The 23,455-nt window shown below is 35.6% G+C and overlaps 2 protein-coding genes across 2 annotated transcripts; both read left to right on the top strand.

Moving 5' to 3' along the window:
* The first annotated feature begins 9,728 nt into the window (after nt 1-9,728).
* On the top strand, nt 9,729-11,218 carry s100a10b (S100 calcium binding protein A10b). Its single transcript, XM_056475659.1, has 3 exons — nt 9,729-9,837; nt 10,345-10,494; nt 10,789-11,218. Exons 2-3 carry the CDS (start codon nt 10,354-10,356, stop codon nt 10,948-10,950), a joined length of 303 nt encoding a protein of 100 aa, XP_056331634.1. The 5' UTR covers nt 9,729-9,837; nt 10,345-10,353; the 3' UTR covers nt 10,951-11,218.
* A 4,540-nt stretch (nt 11,219-15,758) lies between these two features.
* On the top strand, nt 15,759-17,691 carry s100w (S100 calcium binding protein W). The gene is made up of 3 exons (XM_056476166.1): nt 15,759-16,025; nt 16,544-16,686; nt 17,215-17,691. Exons 2-3 carry the CDS (start codon nt 16,546-16,548, stop codon nt 17,383-17,385), a joined length of 312 nt encoding a protein of 103 aa, XP_056332141.1. The 5' UTR covers nt 15,759-16,025; nt 16,544-16,545; the 3' UTR covers nt 17,386-17,691.
* The last annotated feature ends 5,764 nt before the right edge of the window (nt 17,692-23,455 follow it).

The following is a 23,455-nucleotide window of genomic DNA, read 5'->3' as shown; positions in this document are numbered from 1 at the left end:
AATTCACAGGATTCGTTCTAATTTTGTGTGTTTAGACATCCAAACATGGACATCTTGGCTTAAATGAGGTGAATAGGTTACAATAGTTCAAAAAGAACAATAGTTCAAAAATGAAGTCTGTCTAATCTGTATATTTGATACTGTATATTTGATTGATTTGATATAGTCTGTTTTTGTACTACTTTCTATTAGGCATTCATTAGATTTTCCCTGACAGCCCAAATTTAGCATAAACTACTAAAAGCAGAGAATTCCCTCTTTGTTTTTTGGCCATGACTGATCACATTCTCGCTGTTTCACTCAATATTCTGATGCTGTTACTTCTGTTCCATTGTGTTTTTAATGTGAATTTGCTGTAAAGTCATCAGTAGTTTTCAGTGTTGTTGTTTTGTTTAATTATAGATAATAACCCACCAAGCAATTTTGTGTTTGAAAGACGTCTAACAGATTAGGGCTGGGCAATTAATCGAAAAAAGTAATGGAAATTGACATTCAGAACCAATAATTGAGCAAAATTTCCAGGACAATTTTTTTAATTTCCATAACGCGTGAGTCATGTAACCCCGCTCCTTAAGGCTGATTTAAACACACGGGTGTGGTCCGACGCAGCCTTTGTGCGGTTGCATACTCTCTCAAAAAATGGAAGACACGTCACACTACATTAAAGATGATTGGAAGCTGCACCAGAGATGCCTTGAGACGGCATGTTTTCCATTACAATAAAATTATTATTTACGTTAAAATATGTATTTAAAGAAGATTCAAGAAAGGCACTGTTTAGAATATTATTAACAACAGTTGTTTTATTTAGAAGAGATACTGTTAATTTTCTGCTTTTAAATATGAAAAACATTGAAAATAATTCATTTTGTTTCCAAAAGTGCGTTATTTATTTTTCAATTTTTATAAGAAAAAATGAATGTTGGTTTCAGGTAAGTGTGTTTTAATTTCAGTTGTTCAACGTTGAAGTAACAATCACAGAGAGTAGATAGTGTGTGCTTCCATTAGTTATTTTAAAATCAAGTAGTACACCCTTCATTCAGAAATCACTTGTAATATGTGAGCATATATACTGTACAAAACTTGTCAGTGAACTATGAGTGCAAAAAAATTTAATAAATAAAATAATAGTTCGTCCTCGAGTTAAAATGTTCAGTTAATCAAGAGTTTAATTTTAGGCCAAATCGCCCAGGTCTAATAGATGTCCCAAATGAAGATATCTTGGCTAAAACAAGGCTTTAATTTGGGCTCTGAGAGAAAATCTATAGACTTCTAAAATAGACATGAGTAAATCACATGTGTAGACATTCGTTCATGTCTATTAGCCGACTAGCTTTTCTTTTGGACTATTGTAACTTATTAACCTTGTTTTAGCCAAGACATCATTGAACCATAATAAATTTTTACAGAACTGACAACATGCTGTGTAAAGTGTGTTAATACTGTTGTTAAATAACACAGTGGTGGAAAGAGTACCATTACTTGCCATTACTTGTAAAAAGACTTTTCAAAAAATAAGAGTAGTGAGTATTACGCTGTAAAAGCTGATGCCTTTACATGTAATTTGTGGATGTGTGTAAACGTAACATTCTGTAGTGCATTTATTTATTGCCCAGCAGGCACACGACATCATAAGACGTTAATGTTAGATTACATTTAGGTTGTAATGTCAGGTCTACCCAGCGTCTAAGGACAATGTTATTTTGATGTTCAATAACAATGTCAAATGACGTTGATTTTAGTTTGTGTTGGAAAGTGACCAAAATCCAATGTCGAGCCAACATCTTAAACCAACGTTATGTTGACGTCAAACACTGACATTTATTCGTCAGGTATGGCAACTAAAATCCAACATCTGATAGACCTATTGGTAACGTCCACAACAACGCCAAGCTGTAACATCATTGGACATTGAATTTGGTTGATAGGTTTGACGCTGGACATTGATGTCAGCCTGACGTTAAGTTCTGAACGTCAACCCGATTTTAATTTTCAAACAAAATGCAACGTCCCCGCAATGTTGGGGTACAACGTCAATCAGCCTGATGTTGACATCTTATGCCTGCTGGTTGAGGATATTTCAGTCATCATACAGTTAACATATGTCATCTTCTCATCAGTGACATGCATCTAAACAGTTTTTGGGTATGAGGGTAAAGATTTTGGACATCTTCTTGGACACTTTTAATGCTTTAAAACAGTTTGCTACGTTTATAAATTGCACATGTCTTGAGGTAGTTCATTATGATGCAATCCCCATAGACAAGAAAAAATAAAGTAGTGGAGTAAAAGTAGCAACACTGCACAAAAAATGTACTCAAGGGAAAGTAAAAGTACACATTTTTAAAACTACTCAGTAAATTACAATTCCTAAGAAAAACTACTCAATTACAGTCATTTGAGGATTTGTAATTTGTTACTTTACACCACTGATAACATACCACTTATTTCAGCTGGTGAATCTTTTCACTTGCAATAGAATAGAAACTCCATAAAACGGGTATTGAAGTCATGAAATATTATAAGTTTATGTAATTAAGTACACTTAATTAATGCTTAATTACATACTTAAGTCATTAAGTGTACTATTAACTACACTATAGGGCATCTTTTGAAGAATGAATGATGTTATCACATAAAAAAAAAACTGATAAGTCTTTCTGTACCAGTCAGTCAGATGATGATTTAAAAATTATTATTATATTTATTTGTGCCAAGTGCATCTGATGTTTAGTCAACTCTTTGTTTTTTGAAAGACTGAAAGTGTTAGAGGACTATAGACCTTTTATCTTTAACCAGAAATGCATCTAACTTGCAAATTGTTGTCATATTTCTGTGTTCTTCAGTCTCTTGTATGATGATCTGTGTTGTGTTTGCTAACTGCCTGAGGCCTCACAGTGCATTCTGGGACTGTCAGCTGACTCAGCCCTGCTCACACTCAAAATCTCATTCATCGTCAACTGTGTGTTTTATTGAACCTATACTTACAGGTCAGACCACAGATAAGGATCGCATTAGCGTGGAATTAAAAGTATGAGCTTCTATCAAGGTTGATGCCAACATATTTTTACATGCGCTTCAATTGAAACCAGATAGTTGAGAAACTGCTGTGAAATATTCTAGTGAAATAGTTCTCCCAGACTCTGTTGAACTTGTCTTTTCAGAAAGACAAAACTCGACAAATCTATTTCTGCAATCACCCAAAAATGCAACCTTTCTCATGATTTACGCACCATCATGTTCCAAACCCATTTTAATGTCTTTTTGCTTTTTTACACACAAAAAAATATAATTTAAAAAAGATGTTTTGAAGAATGTTGGGAGACTGTTTACATAGTATCCCCCCCCCCCCTAATATATTAGATGTTACTGGTTTCCAACATGCTTGTCCTAACTTGTAAGGAATGTTGAGAGAATTGCAGTATTGCAAACTTCCAGCGCTGTACTCGCAGGGTTACCATGAGAACACAATCACGGCCGGTAAAAACAGCATGTGTCATCACCCATGGCCATGTTCTCTCTCCCTTCCTCTTTTTCCTTCCCACATACTACTGGTAGAGATTCTGTTTTGTTTCCAAAGTGACAGTGTATAACTGCCCAATGACTTGGCATGGAAACACTGATTCATTAGGGCCAGAGTGTGGTCAGTTTAAGGATGATAGTACGGCTCTCTTTGGAATTAAACACACTCTTGCAAGTAGGTGCTGATTTTAAATATGTGGAGAGCTAAGATGAAATCGCTTTTAACTTTCTAGGTTTGGCTACTGTATATCTAGAATCAATCTCACAATTATGCAAATATGTGGTTTTGTTTCATAATTACAGTCCATGTTTTCTATTTTTATTATTTACCTCGAAAGAATGGAAGTGAAGTTTGATAAATTGCCCCAAAGATGACCATATAACTGCTGATCTTATTCATTTTCCTTCGGCTTAGTCCCTTATATATCAAGGGTTGCCACAGTGGAATGAACTGCCAACTATTCCGGCATTTTACGCAGCGGATGCCCTTCCAGCTGCAACCCAGGAATGGGAAACACCCAAACACAAATTTAGTTAATTCAATTCACTTATAGCATGCCTTTGGACTGTAGGGGAAACTTGAGCACCTGGAAGAAACCCACACCAACATGGGGAGACCATGCAAACTCAGAAATGCCAACCAGGACTAGAAACAGCAACCTTCTTGCTGTGAGGCGACAGTGCTAACCACTGAGCCACCATGTCGCCCACCGCAGATCTCAATGTTAATTAAAAATACAAGACAAACTGAAATCTTATGCTAATAAAATTAAATTATCACTCATTTTGGAGTTAAATAATCAAAACATTGTCAACACACAGCTCAACAATACACACTCTCAGAAATAAGGGTACAAAACCTGTCACTGGGATGGGACCTTTTCTAAAGGTACACGTTGGTACCTTAAATTACAATTTTGTACACCTTTAGGGTACATTTAGTACTTTTAAGGTATTATGAGGTACACATTTGTACTTTTTAGGTATTAATATGTGCTATTGAGATACACATGTGGGTCTTTTAAGTACAAAAGTGTACTTTTAGCAAAGGTACCACCACAGTGACAGGTGTTGTACCTTTATTTCTGTGAGTGCAGTTAACACAACATGGCCAAATAGATGAAGAAACTGTTTCACAAAAAAAAATGTCATATACTAACATGGATATAATAATTGCAGGGCACATTAAAGCAGTGGTACAACCTTTACCATTTGCACAAACAGGAATTTAAAACTAGCTAGTTTCTTCTGCTAGTTAGCAAAGCATTAACAAACAGTCAAAACTGTGTGTTTTAAACAAACACACACACACTAAAAGAGATTTACTTTTGCTGTGGTCAAATGTTTTTTATTATATCTACAAAAGATATTTAGCTAATTAGCACAATTGTTTCTCTATATATACCGTTTTGTTATGCTAGCAAATGCTACTGTTAATGACTGCTACAATTAAATGTACACCCTCTTTATTAGTGTGTAATGTGAATACAATTTGGACATATATTACATTTACTACAGTGATCTCAAACTGCAGCTCTGCACAGTTTATCTCCAACCACCTCCAACTCACACTTGCTTAATAGTCCCTAGTAGTCTTGAACACCTTCATTAGTAGGATCAGCTGTGTTTGACTAGGGTTGAAGCAAAACTGTGCAGAGCTGCGGCCCTCCAGGAATTGAGTTTGATTTACTATGTGGTCATTATCAAGTGACTTACCAGCGTCAGTTACTTCACAAATCAAACTGTTAATCACAAATCTGGCCTGTTATTTGTGATGCTGTGATTTCCTTTTTTAAATGGACTAAACAGGTAAAGGCATTTTTTTGGCCTGCTGGGTTGAGACATGTCCCTTCATACCTACTGTGCAGACTGGAGAAAATAAAACAGCAGCCCATCCCTTATAAATAATGCCTTGCCAAGTACTTTTTACTGACATCCGTCCAGGAAGGAGTGTAAGATATACTGTGTTGTCAGACGAGAAATATTGTGAAAGGTTTGAGTCACTGGCTTAGGAAATAGTGAAACGGAATGAAAGAAGTCTGTTCTTCCTTGTAAAAAAACATACTATAAACATAATATTTGTTTGACAAAAATATATAGGACTGCACTGACAAGTGAAAAGTAACCTATAAATGAAAGTAATACTAAATTTGACTGCCAAATTCAGTAGTGGAAAAGTTAAAAAATGTACATGAAAATGTGTATTTAAAGAGTACTTAAAGGAGAGAGTTCAAAAGTAGATATTTTGAAGAAAGTTGAAACCTGTAACCATTGACTTCCATAAATACTATGCAAGTCAATATTTTCAGGTTTACGTTTTCTTCAAACTGTCTTCTTTTGGTTTGAATGGTGAAGGGTGCAAGTAAATGAAGATATATTGACAGGAAATGATGTAAGAAAATGAAAAGTAAATGATGATGATGATGATGATGATGATGATTGGACAGAACTGTATGTATGTATAGTGTGTCCACTGTCATATTGGGGGGATGTAAAGACAATAAGTTTTTTTTTTAATTTCCTGATGTTAAAATTGGATTCAAATCCCTCCATTTTGAGGCCAACTGCAAGGGGATGTAGGAATGCGGTTTTCCCACCCACAGACTTGATTGACAGTCACGTATTAACATGTCTCTGTAGTAACGTGTATAATCATATCCACAAGGACATGCGCAAAGAAACTGGGATTAAAAGATCTGTTCAGCTTTCTGTGATCATCAAATGTGATCAAGAATGAGTTTTGCAAGTTTAACACAAGTTTGATATGAATTTCAACAATTTTGCCGTCTTTATCACCACAGCCGCATGTCAGTACAATTATAAAAGAAGATGCTTTAATCTCGGTTTGTGGACGTTAAATCAGATTTATACTTTATCAAATCAATTTTGTACATTAACATAACGGATATCCATACAGCAGTGGATATTAATGTATATCCTGTCACATTTGCAGTTAAGCGTGCACACTGTGTGTGTGTGTGTGTGTGTGTGCGCGCAAGCGTGAATTTTATAATGACATTGTGTGTGACATGTTGCAGAAAGACTTGAATTAACTCCACAACAAATACATCAAATAATCAGTTGTTACTGCAGAATTTCTTACAAACGTTACATAAGATCTGCTTCCTTCATGTCTGTCACTGTGTTGTTTATCTGATGCTGCCAGAGATTGAGGCACACTCTGAAAGGCACGTGGGATTGGTGGGTGGGGAGAACTAGCACTAATGGCACAGGCAATAAAAACAGCTACATTGTCGTTAGAGCAGAAAATCCAGTGTTCTAAAAGGTTTAATAAATAATCCGATGGGTGTTTTGAACGGAAACTTTAGACACATTCTGGAGACACAAAAGACGTATCTTAAATATTGAAAAAGGGGTATAATAGGTGCCCTTTAATTGTTTAAAAAAATCTACCCATAAAATGATGTTATGTTTTATTTCAGATCAATGCCCTTTTGTTTCATTAATATGTTCTGCAAGTATATATATATATTTATTATTTAATTCAGCATTATTTGTAGGCGGTATTTTACCTGTCTGTATTCAACTAATTAAGCACATAAAGAGCACTATTTTCACAAATGTGACTTATTTAGCCATTTTTTCATTTTAAAATATATTTAAAGCATTTTAATTTTATTGGCTAATAATTGGTAAATTCACCAGCATGGACCACACCACACTTTGAGCTAGACTTTATTGTAGGGATGAAAAGGGTGGTAAGGGGACAGTGGGATGAAGCGGAAGAGAAGTAAGAGAATAAACTGTGAACAGATAGATAGGTTGATCAGGTGTCCTACGATGACGCCAGAGACTCCGAGTGGGGGTACCGCCTCTGTAATATTTTGGTAGAGTGATTGGACCACTCAAGAGAAGATTGTTAGGATTGTTAATGGGAAGCAAGAAAATAGAGGGAGTGAAGGGTGGTTTCGAGAGAACAAGAAGAACAGTGCTAGAGGGCTGGTCTGCCTTAAATATGTTTTAGGGAGAAGGTGATTGCACTTAATCAATCACCTACGTGATTGCAAAGTAAAGCATGGTCCTGCTGCTGAAGCTTTGTTAGCAAGTTAACTCCATTACATGAACGCAGCATGAGAAGAAAATCTTTATTTGTCTAAAATGTTAAAATTGAGGAACTTCTTTGTTAGAATGTAATTCATCTAATACAGCCTATATATATATATATTTTTTTTTTATTTATTTAAATGAATATTTGATCTCAGTCTTCATTCTATTGTAAGATTGAAAAAGTATTTTCTTATCCCTAAAACTAAAATATATTGTGGGATATGAAGGCTAAAAATCAAAATATTTTGATCATAATTTAGTTTGTGTCCACTTTTGTAATGGAAAAAAAGTCTAAAAATCTATTTGTTTTCTTTACATTTAAACTCAGACCACATTAATCCATTAACTTTTGACATTGTGAAAGGACATAAATGGCAATTTAATGTTTTTGTACATTTATTTAAAGATCATGTACCATTATTTGTCACTGGTGTTACCTACTTTTTGGAAATATTAACATTATAAAATAATATTTCTTGATTTTTTTTTTAGCACATGCACTCAGAATTACAGAAAAAAATGATGATAATGCAAAAAAATAGAGTTTTTTAAAAAGTGTGATGATGATGCTAGTTAATTTCTACAACCATAAATTTGCTATAACAATGAAAATCTCTGAAAAACATTTATAATTCAACAATTCACCATCAAGTCATAATTCACCCAACAATTCACCACGCCACATTTACGAGCAATATTCATTGTTGTATGAATGTAGGGACGAAAAGGGATAAAGGAGGAGGGATGGTAAGGGGACAGTGTAATATAGGGGAAATGGAGTAAGAGAATAATGAAAAGAGTTGGTCGGTTGATTGGATATCCTTCGATGATGCCCACAGACTCATAGTGGGGGTACTGTCTCTGTGTTTTGGGATTAGGATTACATTCAACGTAGGTGGGGAGAGAGGGTTATAAGGATTCTTAATGTGAAATCAAATTAAATAGAGGGAGGGTGGGTTTGAGAGAACTGGATGAACAGTGCTTGAGGGTTGATCTGCGTTGAACACGTTCAGGGAGTGATTGAATGGGATGGCAAAGACAGGCGTGGTCCTGCTCCTGAACTCCAGCTAACAAGTTAACGCCATATAATGATGCAATCCTTTACATATTAAAATGTCTTTTTAATTATAAACTATCCTGATATAATGTTAGTGTGACAGAAACACCAGGGACATGATGAATAACCAAATGTAACACAAGTTGCAGTAACATCACATCAGTGACAATATTCACATAAAATGCACTTTACACATTTTCCTCTGTGAGGTTGTAAACTTGGTTGAAGAACTCACTACATTAAGTAGATTAATCCATTTATATGTATTTATTTTACAATTCCCTAAAAAGAAAGGAGGTCACACCAGTGACACCACTTAAAGCTTCATAAGATATCAAGAGATATTACAAACTTCTGATAACTGAAAAAATGACAGTGGAGTTGCAATGGGCCTTTCTTCAGATTAGAAATTAGAAATGTGTTTATTTACCAGGGACAATGCTCATTAATCAACAGTAAAACTGTATATTAGCCAGAGTTAGCCACAATGGCTCATTTTCATCTGTTGCCCCCGCCAGATTTTAAAAAGGCAACCTAAATTAAAAAAAAAAACATTATCCTCAGGAAATATAAAGAAGAAAGCCAAGTTATGTCAAAGGAGTAGGTAATTTTTGCTTTTTAAAAAAGAAAAGGTTGTTGTTAAATGGAAGGCCTATGATACAACTCCAGGTGACAACTGTCATTATATAATTTATAATATTTATTTGACTTTTTTATTTCATCATATACTTGATTGTTATGAATACATTATTGTATAAAAAAACTTTTTTTAGACCTCAAAATAAAACACCTTCTGTACCCCATGGTTGTAGGTGCAAGCAATTTGTGGTGCTTTTGTTATTGTTGTGTTATAAGTCAAATAACATTCTGTTTTATTTTTAATTATAAAGTATAAATTATAAATGATACATTTCTGTTAAGGGTACAGAAAAAAGGATATTGCTGTATAATGAGCAAATCCTATATCTAGAATAGGGTGGATATTAGTCTCGTTTGAATGGTAAATTCCAGTCAAAGAATTGTGTGGTCTTCAGTCCTAAACAGTTAAAACGTCCCAGTCCTTCCCACAGACTCACCGCGCCTCAAAGCGGGCGGAGCCGCGGTATAAATGCCGCCTCAGCTCGGCCAACTCCCGCGCAGGACATTCACATCATTCCTTTATCTTCAGGTGACGCTCTGCCTTTATCAGCGTAAGTACACTAACCTTTACTCTTCACAAAGGCCTTGACAGTTAAACAAGAGCATGACAAAACTTTATTTCACTTAGTTATCGACTCAGAGACTTTAAAGTTTTAGCCTTAGTATTTGTAAGCTGTCACTCCTTAAATGTGAGCAAATAACTTTAAAGTACGAAGACGCTGTTTAAACGATGAGTAGCCTGACGTGCGTGGATGCTCAGATTTGTGAACGTCATCAGCGTCAGTTGCGTAACTTAATGTAAAGTGGTTAAAAAGTTTCATATGCACTTTATAATCTGTTTAAACAAGGGCTCCAGTTTATACTAACAATAATTGCTTGATTTTCCTTTTACTGCATGAACTTGGTAGCCTAGCCTATGTTCTGCATTACTCACACTCTGGCTTGCTTCCAAATGGAAAAATCCACTTCTGTATCTGAACAATGGGCTGTTTGCGCAATAGTATGTTTGATTAAGAGATGAGACACTCATAAACTAACAGTATTATCCTTTAATGTAGACATCCACAATGCCATCTGATCTGGAGAGAGCAATGGAGACCCTGATCACGGTGTTTCACCGTTATTCAGGCGCAGAGGGTAACGCATCAACCCTGAGTCGAAAAGAGCTCAAACAGCTGATGGAGAAAGAGCTGGCTAGCTTTCTGAAGGTACGCCATTTCATCTGTCATTCCTACACTCAGGGCGGGGCATCTCTAAAGACTGGTCCCTTGTGGTGACTGGGGCCTTTAATGAAGTGCCTGGATTTGATCAAAATCCCTATGCATCCAAAGAACATTTACATTTCACCAAAGCTTCTTCGTAGAAGGGAAATAAAGTTTTTTTTTTAATTTTTATTATTATTTATAAAACATTCTTTGAGGAACCCAACATATTCATTACATTCCATCACCACAAACACACTAATTTGTACATTTGTGCATCTCCTGCCTCTCCCACTGTAGAGTCAGAAGGACCCTGCTGCTGTGGACAAGATTATGAAGGATCTGGATGCCAATGGGGATGGAGAGGTGAATTTTGAGGAGTTTGTGTCTCTTGTGGTGGGCCTGTCCATTGCCTGCGAACAGCTCTACCAGAAACAGATGAAAGCAGGAGCCAAGAAGTAATAAAAGTCCAAACATGAGGGGAAAACAGTTTTTCTGTTTTGTCATTTTGTTAATAGTTCAATAAACACTTTCATCCGCATGACCCGATTTAAAGTTGCAACTGCAGTTACAATGCATGTTTGCAAATGAGGATGTTTTGTCATTTTTGTCAAGTCATGTTAAGTTTTATTGTCAGTTTTTTTGTTTGAAGTATTATTTAGACACAAAAGATATCATCAGAGGTATTATAGCACAACCATGGAAATAAATATTCTGTGTTTTTTTTTTTTATTCCATATTGTTTTTTGTCCTGCTTTTCCTCTTTGTACTGTACTGTTCAGGTCTGAATTCCACAGTTCTCTGTGAAATCACATTGTAAGAATGAGAATGCAAAATGTCTTTTAGGATTCACTCGAGGGCACTGAGGCGCATTGGAATTGGAGGAGTTTGAGATTATTATTGGTGCTTTGTAATCTGAACATGGAATGTCCTAGAACTAAGCTTCAGAGCACTTTATTTAATGATTTATCTTCAGATTACTCTACAAATGAGGTTACATTTGATCTCTCATTCACATTTTTGCCATTATTTTAAATCATTAGTAACAGGGCTGCATGATATTGTGATATATATATATATATATATATATATATATATATATATATATATATATATATATATATATATATATATATATTATATATATATTATATATGTGTATATACATACATATATATATATATATATATATATATATATATATATATATATATATATATATATATACACACACACACATTCCAATATTTAGCTTTTTTTGTGATTATACAAAACATTCCAGGACAGAAAGGCATCAAGGCACATCCTAATCTAAACTCTTTCTTACATCCTGTCTGGACATACTTCTTTAATCGAATATGAAGGTGGCATAGAAGTCTGTCTGAAATCTGTTTTACGAAATGAAATCTATTTCACCAGTTGGCTTTAATTACTTCTGAAAAAAATTCTTTTTTTAATTGATGAAATTATCTTTTTACCTTACAGTAGTGTACATAAAATGTAATAAACTAGATAAATTAGGCTGATTGAAATTAGAATTCAATTCATTAACCTTTGCCACGTCGTAAAAATTACCAGGCATCAAATGCATATTTGTGAGTATTTTTCTGTGATATATTTCTATGTTCTGATGGTTTAATAGTAGAATATATTACCTATTCTCAAAAAGTGCTGAAACTAAGTCAGACAAAACAACACAAAATTTTACAATTTTGGTTACCCAAAAAAGAAGATTGCTGTTTTACTCTCAAATTAAATTAGATTAGCTAAAACCATTGTCTTTGGAGAGTTTAACATGCTCTTGACACTTTGGCTGCATCTGTAAGCTCTAAAATGCCGCCTATGAAGGCAGCATTCTAAGACAGAAAAGCAAGGCACAGCCTAATCCAAATTCTTTCTTACATCCTGTCTGGGCACATTTCTTTGATCGAATTTGAAGGTGGCATAGAAGTCTCTGTCTGAAATCTGTTTTATGAGCTGCCTTTGTGCACAAACACTGCCTCCAGAGTGAGGCAGCAAGTCATCTGCCTAATTATTTTTCTTAATTTTCAAAGTGCAGATGTTGTAATGATTCACGCTACCCATCCTTTTATGCTACATTTGAATGGTTTTAAGGTTGGGGTTAGAATTAGGGTCATATTACAGCCTATATGACCTTGCTTCACATCAAAATAACAGCTGGTTGCACAATTTGATGGGTAGCATCTTTCTTTATAGAGACGTGCGACATCTTGCATACTTGCATATTTTTGTTATTAGAGGTGTAGTGTGATCTAAGAGGGTAGCACAAATTGTGAGAACACAGGTAGGCTACCTGACTTTCTGGTATTCTGACTTCATTGGTATAGAATCTTCCACAGTGTCTTTATGTTCGCAGAGGAGTCAGGTTACCTACCTTACCACTTCATGCTTCCTTTAATAAAACACAGAGATAAACATCGCTGCAGCAATGACACATTGTGTCTACGAGTCTACTTACACACTAATGAGGAAGAATAACATTTTTGACATAATAAGTTTTGGATTTTGATGTAAATCCATTGTTTATAAAACATTCTGTAAACATAGATTTAAATTTAAGCTGTACAGGCATAATCAATATTGTATCAATATCAGCAGTTGAATCAGTTGTAAAGATCATTTTTTCTTTAATGTTATGTCCAAGGCAACCTGAATTTTTAGTGTAGATTTAAATAAATTAGACGACGCATGTCTGTGATTTTGAAATGCGCAAAACACCTCCCCCTCAGGAAGCACAGACAATCTGTGGGTGTGTGTTTGAAATCGGTGTAAACAGTCGAGTTGCCTGGCAATTGAGAAGGACTCCTGGGTGTGTCTGTCAGCCACTTCATGAGCTCATGGGAGTAAGTGCTACCATGTTTTTTTCTCCCTCTTCCCCTTTATTAGTCTGAAGATACTTCTCACAATAGGCCATATAGCTATATATCTTCACAATAAAATTATAATCTGTAGGCTATATTGATACCATGTTCAGGTAGGCTAATAAATAATGATGGGGTTAATATCTCAAAAATAATAGCTTAATGCTGCCACGACGCAGAGCAAATGTAATGCATCAACAGTATATATCTTGTAATGAAGCACACTTTACTCATCGTAGAAGCAAATTCTGATGTCTGTCATATGACCAGTGTGTAAAGTTACTTTTAAAAGTAGAATATTAAACACTTGAGTTACTTTTTTTAAGCTAACAATGTGTTACTTAGTTACTTTTTAAGGAAAGTAATGTGAAAATATGTCTTATGTTATTGTTATCGATGATCACTAGATGTCAGCAGAATTCCACACAATCATCAGGAGCACGTCCACTCGTTTTCTCGTCGCCATTTCTTTTTTCTTTTTTTTTTTTTTCAGGCAGACAATTAACCCATTTCTGTCCCACAATAGAGATCAAACATGTCTGGTGGGTAAATTTATACATATTTTTTTGCTTAATGTCAATGCGGACTTAGCTTCAAAACTGACATGCTAACATAAACAGTTAGATTAGTTAGTTCTCTGTACCTTGTTTAGTCCTAAATGGTGCGTATTCTTCTAAGAATCTGAAGTGTATTAGTACACTTTAGCCTTTGTATTTTGGAATACCACTTCAGTGAGAGCTTTTATAAATATTTAATTGTATATAGGCTACATAGTTTTTTGCAGCTATACCACCAAAGAACCACCCTGCTGAAAAAACAGCATAGACCAGCATGATTCCTATGCTGGGCATGCAGGTAGACTAGCTTCGGCTTGCTGGTCATGCTGGTAGATCAGCTTGGTATTGCTGGTGATGCTTGTAAACCAGTTTGGTATTGCTGGTGATGCTGGTCTATGTTTGCACCAGCAAGACAACTTGTCTACCAGTATGGTCTTGCTGGTGATGCTGGTCAACCAGCAAGATCTCATTATGCTGGTCTACCAGCATGGTCTTGTTAAAATTCATTTAATTGTTTGTTTCCATGTTTAAATTACTGAAATATTAGTATTAGTACATTTTAGCCTTTGTATTTTGGGATACCACTTCAGTGAGAGCTTCTATAAATATTTTATTGTATATAGGCTACATAGGTTTTTGCAGCTATACCACCAAATAATACTGGGTTCCACAAAGAGCATAAAAAAAAAAATCTTAATGTGAAGAAAGTGTTACTAATCCGATTAACCTTTTTGTACTATAAAGACGCAGTTATATAATGAAAAGGTTCCAAAAAAGGAGTACAGACTATAAGAGTATGTTTCCTCATGGTGGAGCATCATACAATGGCACATATAGGCCCACACCTATAATAACACCTACATCATGCTTTTTCTTTGCATATTTGTCTAGGTGTGTGTGTGTGTTTGTGCACTGCAAAGGCAGTACACCGGAGGTCTAACTTTACAATGTAGAAAAACTTGAACCAAACAAAAGAAAATTAAATAAAGAACACTTAAAAGTACACACCCATTTTGATAATAGGCCTAGGTTTGTCAATGTCAGAGTTTACAGGGTATGACTTTGGCAGGATTTACATACCGTATACAGACAGCATTTACTTTGTTTTGTGTCACTAACTTCATTGTGTTCTAAAGAAAAAAGCCTATCATTATAAAAGGAAGATCTGTGATAAATAGGTTATGTGCATTCAAAAAGGGTGTGCTTTGTTTATCTGGTTGTTTACTTTTCAGGATACAAAACTAGACTAATATGAATAAATGATGACACTCGTGGCAGATGAGTCACTGTCTTTGCAATTACCTCATAAAGGAAAAGCTTAAGGGAAGTACTGAATAATCCTGTTGCTGCACAACCAAACAGTCATTGTCTATTTGTGGTTTTTTTGCACCATAGCATGCATTGTTGTATGTCTGCAGAAGACAGCTTCGGTGGTGTTTGCATTTCTGTGTATAGCTGCAGGCTGAAGTTTTCACATTGTCTCCTTTAAATCATCTATTTTGCAACTCTCTTGCATAGTTTGAGGTTATGAGTAATAAGTGTGTCTGTTTGCAGCAAATACGAAACTTGTGATTTTAAATCTCCATGAAAAAGTTATCACCAGCCTTGGCGTAGCTGCACAATGCTTCTTTCAAATTCATCTTAATCTTAAGTGTTGAATTTTTTTTAAGAATGGGCATGTGGTGTTATAAATTATATAAATACAATCATGGAAAGATGGCGTTCAGGATGGCAACACCCAAAAATGAGAGTGAGGGAGACAGTCATGTTCTAACATATGACTCAGATTCTCTGTGCGAGAGGGAAGTTCCCTAAATATATTCATTTATCAGAATCAAATAGCATAACTTTAATCAAAGAAACCCGATTACCATTTCTGATTTCATAAAGTGCAACAAGTTGCATAAGAATGTCTTGTTTAACGGGTTTGTCACTGGATTGGGTGTGCTGTGGTTCTTTCATAGCCCAAGTATGAATCATTCCCGCCACTGTGTGTGAGCTTGTGCTGTGGAGCATTAAATCTGTGCTTTAAAACCAGAAGACGGCTTTCTCCAACAAAACATCTGCTTAACTTCTCTGGGAACACACCGACATTGAGGTAAGTGCAAAAAAATATTAAAAGAGAGAACACTGAGTGCAAAATCATGAAATACAGAGCTACAAAATGGAGTATAATAGATTTTAGAAACATGAGATGAGTTTTACAATGCAGGTTTTTCAGTTTTACTGCATGTACTATGTCTTAATGAGATTTTATTATTTACTCACCATTATTATTATTATTATTATTATTATTATTATTATTAATATTATTATTATTATTATTATTTGTTATTTCAAATTTGTAAGGCACTATTATTTTGACCATGCAAGGAAAATCAATGTGGTTCAATACTGTTTTGGACCCCACTGACTTTCAATGGATTGACAAAAACACTTCCAAGATGCAGCTAAAATTACAACCTTTCGTAACAAGTTTAATTTTGTAGATTTTATTGTTGCCAATATTTGTTGAATTGTATTTGTTAGAGACCTTCTGTATTCTGATAATGTGCATGATAAGATAATGATAGTCATTAATGACCTTCACAAATTCTTTTGATTTCTTTCTCCTAGACATGTCTAAGCTGGATAAAGCCATTGTGAGCATAGTAGAGGTGTTTGAAGAGTATGCAGGAAAGGATGAGCAGAAATCCCAGCTCAGTACTGCTGAACTCAGAGATCTTATTAAAGCCGAACTAAAAAGTCCTGAGTTTAAGGTGAGAGTTTGAAAGATGCACTGAAAAAATTAAAAGTTGTGAGAAAGCAGGCCATTGGTTGAAGGAAGGCAACACCTCCAATGAGATGTTGCAACAAATGTATTTTCTCTAATAAAAGGTTGTGCCGTTGAGGCTTATTATGGCAACTTGGCATAAAAGGGGTTTACCCAAATGAGTCATAACATGCATGCATGAGACTCGAAAATATGCCTGCCTTCATTTCAAACTTCAAATTACTAACACACTTTTAAAACACACTGTATTGATCGACGATGACCAGTGCGAATAGTCATCAGATTTATCAGTCTTCAGTCACGTTTAAAACATTCAACAATCCAACAAACTAGATCGACATTCAGACCGCAAAAATATGCGCAGACCTAACAAAGGCTATCAAAGTGCTACGTGAATTGGCCCTTTAGTATATCGAAGATGCTGTTGTTCCTCCTTGTTCTTGCAATACATATAGCTATGAGCGGTATGTACGTAAAAACTTTATTAACATTCCTCTCTCTGTGTCTGTCTCAGGATAAAGTGGATCCAGAGAATATTAAAGAGGTCATGGAGGAACTGGATAAGAACCATGATGGAGAAGTGAACTTCCGTGAATTCAGTCAGTGTATTGCAGGTCTGGCCAGAGGCTACTATAAGAAGAAGCATGGCAATGATGAGCGCAGAGGGAGAGGCAGGGATAAATGAACATGTTTGTTCTTCTCACTGTCGACAATTACCTCTTTTGCGGTTAACATAGTACCTCTCATACTGTACTCTAATATTGGCAAGATTTTTTAATGTTCCAAGACAAAATTACAGCTGAAACATGGTTAGAATAATTTTTTCGTCTTTTGTCGTACTACTACATAGTAGTGGGATATGTATCTCAACAGACAGGGTTATGGAAAGTGTTTGTCCTTTTATAATGAACAGTGATACTTAAGATGACTTGTACATCATTAAATGTTGTAATCGTAATTTTTAAAGATCAATAAAACCCTTTTGTGATTGCTTACGTGTACTTTTTATTTAACAAAAATAAGGCCCACCAAACAAAAGGTACATACACCACTGAACCACTGGCCAAATCAGTATCGGAGGCTAAATTTGATCAGCCTGGTGGTCGGTCTTCATTGATTGCACATTCCACCAGTAAGAGCATAGTGTTAGCACAGTTTTGCTAAAATATTGCAATGCACACAACATTATGGATGACATGTCAGAGTTCATGTCAGCATACCACCAAGAAGAACAAACCACATCCAACAGGAGTAACTGTGGACGCAAGAGGAAGGTGTCTGAAAGGGATGTCCAGGTGCTAACCTGTATTGTATCCACAAAAAAAACATAAAACCAGAGCTGCCCAACTCACTGCAGAATTAGATGTGCACTTCACCTTTCCTGTTTCCACCTCCTGTTCATCGGGAACTCTACAGGCTCATAATACATGGCTGGGCTGCTATAACCAATTCTTTGGTTACTCTTGCCAATCCCAAATGTCAGTTTCAACGTGCCAGCAGTAAAAATCTTGGGCTGTGGACAATATGAAACATATATTGTTCTTTAATGAGTCCTTCTTCACTGTCTTTCCCGCATCTGGGAGAGTTACGGTGTGGAGAAGCCCCAAAGAATGAACAACCCAGACTATTGCATGCCCAGAGGGAAGAATGGGAGTGTATCAGTGATGGTTTGGGATGCAATATCATGGTATTCCCTACGCCAAATAGTTGTGCTATATGGGCGCGTCACTGCCAAGGACTACCAAACCATTCTGTAGGACCATGTGCACCCAATGGTTTAAACATGGTATCCTGAAGGTGGTGCCATATCTCAGGATGATAATGCACTAATACACAACAGCAATACTGGTGACAGTGGTTTGATGAACATGAAAGTGAAGTTGAACATCTCCCATGGCCTACACAGTCACCAAATCTAAATATCATTGAGCATCTTTTCAGGTGTTTTAAAGAAGTGAGTCAGGAAAGGTTTTTCTACGTCAACATCACATAGTGACCTAGCCACTATTACTGAGCTAATCACTATTGTCATTCCCAAGACAAATTGTTGCTGTATTGGCCCCAAAAGAAGGCCCTGCACCTTACTAATGAATAATTGTGGTCTACAACCATAGACTGTAAAGTATGTGAACGTAGTGTCTGTGACGTCACCCATAGGTTTCTGAAGAGTACAGATAAAGCTACAAGAGGGCAGGGGCAACCGTCGCCATTTTGTTTGCATATGTAACTGAAAATGGGCAAAGAGGCGGGGGGATGCTTGCTAGCATTTTGCTTAGATGGGGTTTTCTTTGGGAGAACAGCTTAACTCTTCATTACCTGTGATTGGTTTGTATTCTGACCACATGTGCTTGGTTGTATACTATATCAATAAAGGGCTTATTGTGTTTGGTCTTTTAAAAACACTGTTGTATTACATTAAGCCACTAAGCATTATGCTTATGACATTTTTCTACAGGAAGAAAATGCTATACTTCAAATATAGTCTGGGTTAGTTTACGCAGAGCTATTTATGAAATCCAGGCAAATGACTGTGTAAAGTGACCAAAAAAATATATATATTTATATATATATATATATATATATATATATATATATATATATATATATATATATATATATGTGCAGAGTTCAGTAATCAGTTCACTAATCAATGACGTGATGGTGAGCAGCAAGACTTAAGCTGCGGTCACACTAGAGTTTGTGTGTGCGAAATTCTGTCGTGCGGTGCTGCGAAAAGGGGCGGGATTAAACAAGATGATTAGACATAAAAAAAGCGAGCGATTGCTCCATGTTTTGAATTTCTGTTAAGAGAGGTCCTGTTTTGATCCTCGATTGGTCTCATGCAGTCAAGCGATACGATTTTGCAGGTCAGAGTTCACCAAGCTTGAACTTTGCACTGCAGCGAACTGCAAAACTTAACGCATGACCCTGCGTTTCCGGTCTGACGCATTCGCGTGTGTATGAATGGAAGTCTATGGGAGGAAAAGCTCAGTGTGACCGCAGCTTCAGCCGACACTCAAGTGGCCACGCCCTTAATTATGCAGAGGTAATATAAATGAAATGGATAAGTTAAAATGTTGTCATGAAGTGTAATATTAGTAGTACACAAAAATCTTTTTTGTATCAGGCTGTAAACAACTTTTTTCTGCTGTTAACTTGGCAAATTTAACATTTTGGTCAATAGAAATATGTTCTATTTTGGAACCAGGCCTAGCGAAATTTCAATAAATTGCCTTTTCAGTTACTTCAGTGCTGGTTTCATGAGGGAGAGCGAGATGCTTCTTGTCTAAAAACTAGGTGTGTCAGTTGTATTTTGTGTTCAGGTCCTTTTAGACCCAGATACTGCATGTTTGGAGTGTCTTCAGTTGTCAGAAAGTTGTCAAATGTTTTGAAAAATATATTCACCCTTTTGCCTATTGCACATTTTACTATATAAATATATTTGGAATATGGAATATTTATGTGGTTATACTTATTAAACTATTTTTTTACACATTAATTCTACCAGAAGTCAAAAAGTTACATTTAAGCATTAAACCTATTTTTCTATTGAGGTCTGCAGGTAAATAACAATAATTAGGCATCTGAAAAGCACTTTATAAATACTACTGTGATTAAAGAGCTAACATACATTGGTGAATAAATTGTTACAGGAGCATAAACAATAATTTTGATCATGCTGTGGCAGTAATTTTACATTGGGTGGTGCTCTAATCAATTTGTTAAGCACTAAAAGCATGCTTTTTTATTGATTAAGTGCCAAAAACACATATTTCTGCTTAACATTTTATTACAAATGTAAATTTGGTAAAATGTAAATTTTAAGCTACTTTCTAAGTTGAACAATGATCAGGTGCAGTTGACCTACTTGCAGCATGCAAACCTGCATGCAAAAGTGTTCTTATGATAGAACGGCTTTGTAGCATTATTTGACGCTAATGATTCTGACACACCTCTGCTGTCGTCCTGTGTGAATGTGCAGCCTGACTCTAAATCTTTCAAATGCACAGTGTAGTCAGGCTATATTTGAATAATACCCATTAAAAACCACAAATGTAAGCACAAACTCAGTTACTCCGCCCCACCCTGTCCTATCATGTATTTTTTCCCTAAAGGGCCAGATCAAACAGAGGTGTGCTGATAGCAATGAAAGCAGGTCTGTTTGAAGTATCTTATTGACTTATTCAAATTGACATTTCTACTCCAATGCAAAGGCAAATAACTCGCCTATTTTGCTTAGGCGATTGTGCTTAATTACCAACTAAGATTGCTGACAAGCGAGCAGTCGGTTTTATGTCACATATTGACCCAAGATGAAATATAGGACTGTAATTAAAAACTAGGAAAGTAAAGTTCGTCGACAAACTTCATGGTGGCTTGAGAAAGACTAGTGTGAAAATCTGAAGTAGATGTAAAGTTTAAATCATTTAAGTAGTTTTTAAGTATTTATAAACAGTTGGCATAGATAGATAACTACATATATATTAGCATGTTTCTAGTATGGATTGGCATGTTTCTTGCTAGGCGGTTGATAGGGTATTCTGAGTGGTTACTAAGGTGTTGTTAAATGGTTGCTAGGGTGTTCTGAATGATTTCTAAGGCCTTGCTAGGTGTTCTAAGTGGTTGCTAGGGTGTTCTGAGTAGTTGCTAAGGCGTTGCTATGGTGTTTTGACTGGTTGTTAAGATATTGCTAGTCAGTTGCTAAGGTGTTCGTATGAATTAACATGTAGCTAGCATGTTTCTAGTATAAACTAGCATGTTGTTAGCATGAATTTAGCATAAATTAGCATGTTGAGAGTATACTTAAAGTATGAATTAGCATGTTGCTAATATGATTAGTATGTTCAACACAATCTCACGGCAATTCGTAACTTTTTAATTTTGTGGCTAATTCGTATGAATTCGTACGATCTAATTCGTACGATTTTGTACGATTTGCTCATCCTCCAATGACGGTTGGGTTTAGGGGTGGGATTAGGTGCCACGCCTCCTTTTTAAAATCGTACAATTTCGTATGACTGAACTGCCACTAAACTGACAAAACGTAATATACTTACGTTTTCTCGTGAGGTCAGGCTGGTATGTTTCTAGTATGGATTGGTATATTGCTAGTATGTTTCTAGTAGGATTAGTTTGTTAATATGTCCATTAGTATGCTTCTAGTATGGATTGGTATGTCGTTAGTATATTTTTAGTATGGATTAGTATATTGTTAGTATGGTTTGGTACGTTATTAGTATGTCCAATGTAAAGTCAATGGCTTTTTTTTTACAATGGAAGTCTATGCAACAGTTGATAAGGTTTGGCTAGTAAGTTGAAAGGTCATCAGTAACTGACAGATTGGTAGTCTGAGTTAAATGAGTCCAACCTTAAGTCTGTATGACAGTCTGGCACAAAGTTATGAGGTCAAAAATTTGACCCAATGTTAGGTCAATGGGACTTTTCCGAGTTTTCTGGGTCAGTTTTCAGAAAACCATAAGTCGGATTAGTTGGAAAAGATTTAGCAACTTAATACAGTATAGTCTGGAGGTTTGGAGTTCGTTTGGTGTTTGTAGTATGAACAGTCTAGGAGGAGATGTGTTCTTAAAATAGTCTAAGAAGAAAAAGAAGACGGAAGAAGAAGAAGTTTATGTAGTATAACAGTATGTTGGCTTTCTCAAGCCACCATAATAATAAATAAAAAATACATATTCATATTGCAAATAAAGCTAACACATAACAGCGTTGTTGCATAACAGTGTTGCATAACAACAGCTTTAGTGTGTATTTCTGGAACCAGCCTGAACTTGTTTTACCCACTAATCTTTTCTCACGTTTAAGGTGTATGTGGAATGTGACCTTCTTTACAAAAGCGTTCATGAGATAATTGTCTCTGACATTTCTTTTACTACTTTTACTTATAGCAATATGTATATGAAAATCATCCATCTTGCAACAAAAAACAATATATAGCAATAAAATTGGTCTACAATATAAATGTATATATTTGCCCAAGCTCTGCATTTCACCAGCATCATGTTAACAAACGAGGAGATTAAAATTACATTGCTATAATAGCGTTTAACATAAAGTATACAAAATGAATTCACTAAAGGCACTGCTCGCAAGCTTTCTGCAGGGACGCTTGTGTCTCTGCTGTATATATTGTTTTTCCCATAGTGCTGTCCCAGTCCTCTGCACCTGTACAGCAGTCTACTGTAAGAGCGAACACACCCACATGTTCCTAAACACACACAAGCCCTCTCCATCAGGTTTATTTACATGGAACAGGTGGCCTTTGCTTGGAAGAAATCCTCTGGTACCAGCATCCAGATGATGCAAACAGGAAAAAGGCACCTAGTAAATATAATAGTACAAATTGTCTAGATTTAAATGTAGATTCTTAGCATTTACTGTGCTGAGTGTGATGAGAATGAATAGGTGTGTCGTGTCTTGCTGTCTATAATACATTAATTATTACATTATTACATTATTAAATTAATACATTAATATTTATTCATGTTGTAACGAAAGGTCATTTACTAGATGTCAATTTCAGAGTGGAATAGGGTTGAAAGAGACTGAAAAAGAGCAGCATTTTAGATGATTTCCACCAAGTATTTATTTGCATTTAGTGGATGTCTAATAGACATCAATACATACTGTAGATGCATGGGCTAGAACAAGGCTAAATTTGGACTGTCAGAGAAAATTGGATGTCTGACGATTGTAAAAAGAATAGACATAAAATAAGCAGGAATAAATGTGAGGTCTGT

This window comes from Danio aesculapii, chromosome 16 (genome assembly GCF_903798145.1).
Source record: "Danio aesculapii chromosome 16, fDanAes4.1, whole genome shotgun sequence".
Taxonomy (NCBI): domain Eukaryota; kingdom Metazoa; phylum Chordata; class Actinopteri; order Cypriniformes; family Danionidae; genus Danio; species Danio aesculapii.
This window is presented reverse-complemented; position numbering and strand designations above follow the sequence as displayed.

Bases quoted from the DNA above. Each gene is read 5' to 3' on its own strand.
- s100w (XM_056476166.1), top strand. From the start codon at position 16,546: ATGTCTAAGCTGGATAAAGCCATTGTGAGCATAGTAGAGGTGTTTGAA. The intron at 16,687-17,214 runs GTGAGAGTTTGA...TGTCTGTCTCAG, and splicing joins TAAAAAGTCCTGAGTTTAAG to GATAAAGTGGATCCAGAGAA.
- s100a10b (XM_056475659.1), top strand. From the start codon at position 10,354: ATGCCATCTGATCTGGAGAGAGCAATGGAGACCCTGATCACGGTGTTT. The intron at 10,495-10,788 runs GTACGCCATTTC...CTCCCACTGTAG, and splicing joins AGCTGGCTAGCTTTCTGAAG to AGTCAGAAGGACCCTGCTGC.